The sequence below is a fragment of the Natrix helvetica genome, assembly GCF_964273705.1.
Source record: "Natrix helvetica genome assembly, chromosome: 1".
NCBI classification, from domain to species: Eukaryota; Metazoa; Chordata; class Lepidosauria; order Squamata; family Natricidae; genus Natrix; species Natrix helvetica.
The window spans coordinates 808069-813702 of record NC_138548.1 but is presented as its reverse complement, the minus strand read 5'-3'; the positions used below and the strand labels follow the sequence as shown (position 1 = coordinate 813702).

The 5634-nt window shown below is 54.2% G+C and overlaps 1 protein-coding gene across 1 annotated transcript; it reads right to left on the bottom strand.

Moving 5' to 3' along the window:
- Window positions 1–2437: 2437 nt before the first annotated feature.
- Window positions 2438–5103, bottom strand: POLE4 (DNA polymerase epsilon 4, accessory subunit). Its single transcript, XM_081937258.1, has 4 exons — window positions 4822–5103; window positions 4108–4192; window positions 3171–3212; window positions 2438–2602 (listed from the first exon to the last, which is right to left on the bottom strand). Exons 1-4 carry the CDS (start codon window positions 5029–5031, stop codon window positions 2589–2591), a joined length of 351 nt encoding a protein of 116 aa, XP_081793384.1. The 5' UTR covers window positions 5032–5103; the 3' UTR covers window positions 2438–2588.
- Between the last annotated feature and the right edge of the window lie 531 nt (window positions 5104–5634).

Below are 5634 nucleotides of genomic sequence, written 5' to 3'. Positions count from 1 at the left end.
CCCAGCCTGTGGGGCCCTGGGGGCCCCTCCATAGTCCCCAAATGGGGCTGGGGGAGCCGGTCAGGCCAGGACTTACCCAGGAGGCCGGAGAGGCAGGTCAGCCAGGCCAGGAGCTGCATGGTTCCACCAAGGGAGGGTCGCGGCTTGTGCCTGGGGGTCAGTCCTGGGCATTTATACTGGGGACCAGTTGAGGAGGGGGAGTCGTTCAGCTCTGGAGCCAACTCAGGACACCCCCTGGCAGGACAGGCGGGCACCGGCCCCACTTCAAAGCCCATCCAGGTGACAGGGGTCTGCATCCCCCCAGGGGGTGGGCGGCCTGGCCCCACCTGGAGCCCCCGTCAGCCTTTCAAGTCCCCAGAAGAAAGAGAGGCTGGGGCTGGGGAGTGGGGGGCTGGAAGGGTCTCTTTGATCACCCGAAGATAAGAAAAAAGGGACTTCGATTGCCCCAAAGAGCTCATGCAAATCCTCAGATCCTCCGGGCAAGGGGTCCCCGCTTCCAAGAGGGGAGAGCAGCCCCCTCCCCAGTTCTGCAAGGGGAGCTCCCACCCAAAGGAATGGCCCCCTCCCTGCCTTCCAATGAAACTCAGATCGAGTTTTATATTCTTTTCTTTTTTATTATTACTTTATTTTTATGTATCTTTTTTTCATTTGTTTTATTGTTTTGTATTTTACTTCATTATTTTGTTTTGTTTTATTTATTAATTTATTTTATTTTGCTTTTTGTTTATTTCAGGATGGCTCCAAGTTTTGTGCTTTGTGTTAAATTTCACCTGGTTATCTCAAGAAAAGGCCCCCCCCCCAAAAGAGGCTCCAGGGTGGGTAAACCAGGTTGCGGGGGGGGGGGGAGAATACAGTTGGCAGGCCGCTGGTGCCCTCTGCAGAGGCTGCATTGGGGAGATTGGGCACCAGGCAGGCCTTGCCCGCTGCCCGCATTGATGCAAATATGCTGGGGTTTAAAAAACGAAACGGGCACAAAGTCGGGAACTTTCCAAACACCGTTTGTGTGTCCATCTGTCCGTCCGTCCGTCCTGCGGGTGCTGAGAAGCGGCCTTCTCCTTACTTTGCCCCAGCAGGAAAGCCAGAGGAAGGGGAGTTTTAAAGAGGGGGGGGGCTGTTTGGGCAGCCAACCTTCCTGAGCTTCTGCCTGCCTCTCTCTCTCTCTCTGCCCCACTCCAGACCCCCTCCAAAAGACACCCCTCCCCCCCCACACCTGTGTTTCACCAGCAATGGAGAGTCTGGAGGGTGCACACACACACACACACACACACACACACACACACACACTTCCTCTGTGGATTTCCTGGGGGGGGGCTCATGGCTGGTCCCAACCCCCCTTGCCAAGAGTCTTCCACTCCCAGGGTTGAAGGAACTTTTATCCAACCTGCTTTCTTTTCTTTCTTTTTCTTCCCCCCCCCCTCTCCCTTCTTTCCTTTCTTCCTTCCTTCCTCTCCCTCCTTCCTTCCGCTTCCCTCCTTTTCCCTCCCTCCCTCCCCTTTCCTTGCTTTCTCTTCCCTCCCTTTTCTCTTCCTCCTCTTCCTTCCTTCTTTACCCTCCCTTCTCTCCTTTCCTTGCTTCCTTCTTCCCTCCTTTTGTTCCTCCCTTCCTTCTCTTCCCTCCCTCCCTCTTTTGTTCTTTCTTTTTCTCATGCATTCATTACATTGTTATCCCACGTTTATCTTTGCAAATAACAAGGCGGTGAACGTTATTGAACACCCCTCCCTCCTCCTCCTCCTCCTCCTCCTCCTTCCCCAGCACAACCACCCTGTGAGGTGGGTTGGGCTAAGAGAGTAACTGACCCAAGGTCATCCAGTTGACCTTTCACAAAGTTAACCTTTCAGGGCTTAAGGTGGGACTCGAACTTGTGACCTCTTGGCTTTCTAGCCTGGGGCTCTAACCACTAGACTAAACTGGCTCTCTGCCACCCTCCATCAGGAGGAGGCTATGCCAACGATGGGGACAAAGTTGCTCCCCTCCCTTACAGGCCCTTCTTCCCCAGAGGGTATTCCTGGGGGAGGGTCTCAAAGCCCCCTCCCCACATATTTTCCCTTTGATTTGCTGAAAATGAGGCTCTTTCCCTGCAGGCAAAGCCAGGGCAGGTGGCATCGCTTTCCAAGCAGTGCCAAGGTTTGGAGGTGGCAGTGCCAAGATGCCCGTCCTTCCTTGCCACCCCAATCAATTTTTCCTGCCCACACGGAGAGACCCAGCAACTGCACAGCAAAGCTGCCTGTTGGCGTCCGGGGAAGAGGAAACGCAAAGCGGCTGCAGGAGGAAGGAAGCAGCAGCTGAGATGCTCAAACCCAAAAAACCTCATCTCCGTCCCCGTCCCCCCCCCCCGCTCCCAGATCTGTGCGTGTGTGTGTGTAGGCCTCGCCCGCTGGTGAATTCCCCCAGAGACGCCTGGAGGGAGCCATGTGAAATCCAGCCGATCAAACACATATGGGAAAAATACATATATTCAGAGAAAATGCGTATGTACAAATCACACAACTGGGTCTATGCAAAGGGTTTTTTCGGAGGGTCTTCCTTGGCAGGCGAAGAGGGAGGCAGCCCCTCGGTCGTTCCTTCTGCGGACGCGTCTTTCAAACAGGTCAGTCCAGCGTTCCTGCATAACACCCCCCCCCCCAAAAAAGAAACACATTTTTGAGAATTCCTCAAAAATATTTTATCTCTGAGCTTCCTTGGTTAAATTATACAGTCTTTCTGTTTTCTTTGTTATGTAGAATAGAGAATAGAGCTGGGAGGGACCTTGCAGGTCTTCTAGTCCAGCCCCCTGCTCAAGCAGGAGACCCTCTCTACCCTTCCAGATAAGCTTTCAAGAAGAGACTGGGCTGCCCTCTGTCGGAAACGGTGGAGGGTCTCCTGCTTGGGCAGGGGGGGGGAGGTTGGACTAGATGACCTCCAAGGTCCCTTCCGACTCTGTTCATCTGTTAAACAAATGAGTCCTTCATGCCCACCATCATGTTGAAGCCATCCAAACCTTTCCGGAATGCAGTTATGTTATTTATGCTCCTTTTTTATCCCAGCCCCAAACCATTCCGACTGAAAGACTTTCCATAAAGCTGTCAGTCACACAATTACCCTGCAGGTGGTTTGCTTGGCTGCTCGGGGCATTAAACACCACAACAAATATTTTATTTTAAGTCAGGCAGGTACACAAACAGACCCCTTACCTTCCAGAAAGGCAAACTCGTCCAGGGCCTCAATGGCATTGTCTGCAGGAGGAAAAATTGACAGCTGGTGGGTTTTTAAAAAAAAAATTAAGATCTGCTGTTCTTGAACATTTGCCATTGAATCGTTTTGACTCCAGGAAATTTAGAACAGAATAAAAAATACATAATAGAAACGGACAGGATGACCATGGAGTTAAAAGAGGAGAGTCAGACTATATAAAATTGGGAGTAGACTGTTCAAGTGGCTAGAAAATAGAGGCCAAAATAAGAAATAAAACTTTTGAAAACTACTGAATATACTATGAAGAAAAATTTATATACTGGTATGTAAAATTTGATAATCTGTACTATACTACTATATTATAATTGTCACATTATCATTAGAATTGTTAAAACTAAGAGAAGGCAATAATTGAATTGTAAACCACAAAAACAGAATATATATGCTGATACGGAAAGCTGCAAAAGGATATGATAGTCTTGTGCTATTTATGTTTTTATCTGTTTTGTTTTGTGAGCATCCGGGAGGGTTGGAAATGTTACCACCAGGTGATCGTTCTGGCCATGGCTCGGGTGAGACCTGGGCCACCCACAGACTGGACAGATGACCAAGGTACAAGTGAAGCCCATTTGATGGGCCCTGGAGAACTGGGAAAGCCTGGGAGGGGGGTTGTGTGCCACCCCCTCCAGGGTCGCAGTTTCCCCCTCCACCCCTCCCCAAATGTTAGGCGGGGCTCAGCTGGAGCCAAGTTGCACAGACACCCACCCCCCCAGGTCCTTCTGACTCCTCAACCAGCCCTGGGTCAGTGGGAGGAGGGGGAGGACTGTGGGGTCCTTGGTCCTTCTTTGATTTCTTGTAGACGTTCGTGACCCAGCTAGGAAACATCATCAGTGCTAGAAGGGAAGGAGGGCTGTGGAAAGGAGGAGGCTGACCCACCCAGGTCCTTCCTCTGCAGAGTCTTCCTCTTTCCGTGCTGGGTGTGGAGGAAGGCGTCCTTGGAGATGGTCTCTACAAACAGCTCCTGGGGAGGCAGAAGGGGAGGCAGGTCAGCCAAGAGACACTCAGCGGTCCCACTGCAGGGGCCAAAGGCAGCGCTCCCTAGTGGGGGGGGAGGATGCTCTGGGGAAGCCAGGCAGTGTTCAGCCTCCGAGACCCCCACCCTGGCCGGCAAAGGGTAGCTTCAGGCACCAGGGGGACGGGGGGGGGGGCTATGACACAGGGGTCTCCTTCCCTCCCTGCAAGGCAGCTTCCACCTCTTGGCCCTGAAAAACTGGCTCCCTCCCTGCAAGGTAGGCCAGGTAAGTGGGCGCCACTGGTTGAGAGTCCCAACTGACGGCAGGAGAGCATCCCCGCAGAGGCCATGGGCTTTTGAGCGCCTGCTCAGCTGGTAGTCTCGTTACTCAACCAGCTCAGCCTCTGAGCCTGAGCAAAGGGCTCGTTCCAGTCTGGGCGGGATCTCCGCGTGGTGCCCCATCCTATCCATTTTCGGAGACTGCTGCGCCTTCGCTAGCCTAGAACGAGCGAGCGGGACTTAACTGCGCCCTCTGGCGACCAGAGCAGGGAAAAGAAGAGAGAGAGAGAGAGACCACGCCCCTCGCGCTGGCAAGGGGGCTCCTGATTGGCCCGGCAGGATCCGCCCCGCCCACTCACTGCGGCGCGCGCCAAGACGAAGACCGCCTCCTGGCTGGCCAGGCTGACGTCCGGGTCGGCCTTCACCAGCGCCTTCACGCGAGACAGTGGCAGCCGAGCGGGACGCGAAGGCCCCGCCGCCGTGGCTGCAGCGGGCGCCACCGCCGCTACCGGCGCTTCGAACTCCTCCGGCGCCGCGGCGCTTCCCGCCGCCACTACGGGCGCCGCCATCTTGGTCACCTCGGAGCTGCTGGTGCGCCTGCGCCGCCGACGCCATCGCTTGCCAGCCACGCCCCCTGACGTCCTCCTGGAGGGCGGGAGGAAGGAGGAGAGGGGAAGGATGGGCGTCCGCGGGCGCCACCTCGCGGCCAACGCGTGACTTTGCGGAACGTGCGAACGGGCGTCGTGGTTTGCAAGGATTTCGGGAAGAAGGGGAGCCGCTTTCCTTGCACGGCTGCGCTCACTCGACACACACGTGGCGTTGCTGAATGAACAGCCCCTTGTCCGAAATGGCACAGATCCTCCTGCTTGACTAGAAGACCTCTAAGGCCCCTTCCAGCTCCATTCTATTTTAAGCCGAGTTCTGGGTTGGAAAATGCACTGAAGCGTTGCCCCCCCCCCCTCCTACACCCGCCTTACTCGCCTTTTGGAAGGTTCAAGAGGTGCGGGGGAATTCTGGGACTTGAAGTCCGCAGCTCTTAAAATCTTTTTAGAAAGTCAGACAGGCTGCCCTAAAATTCCAAAAGTCACAACCGGGTTGTGTTAATTATTGCTTTTTTTCTAATCTGCTGCGTACCTGACACTTGTCGTCTTTTGATCGGTGTCACCTCAGGT

What these genes read in the sequence shown, in the direction of transcription:
- POLE4 (XM_081937258.1), bottom strand. Translation starts at nt 5,031, where the DNA reads ATGGCGGCGCCCGTAGTGGCGGCGGGAAGCGCCGCGGCGCCGGAGGAG. An exon ending in TCGTCTTGGCGCGCGCCGCA is followed by an intron (nt 4,193 to 4,821) that starts GTGAGTGGGCGG and finishes CTGCCTCCCCAG; the next exon opens with GAGCTGTTTGTAGAGACCAT. An exon ending in TCTGCAGAGGAAGGACCTGG is followed by an intron (nt 3,213 to 4,107) that starts GTGGGTCAGCCT and finishes TTCCTCCTGCAG; the next exon opens with ACAATGCCATTGAGGCCCTG.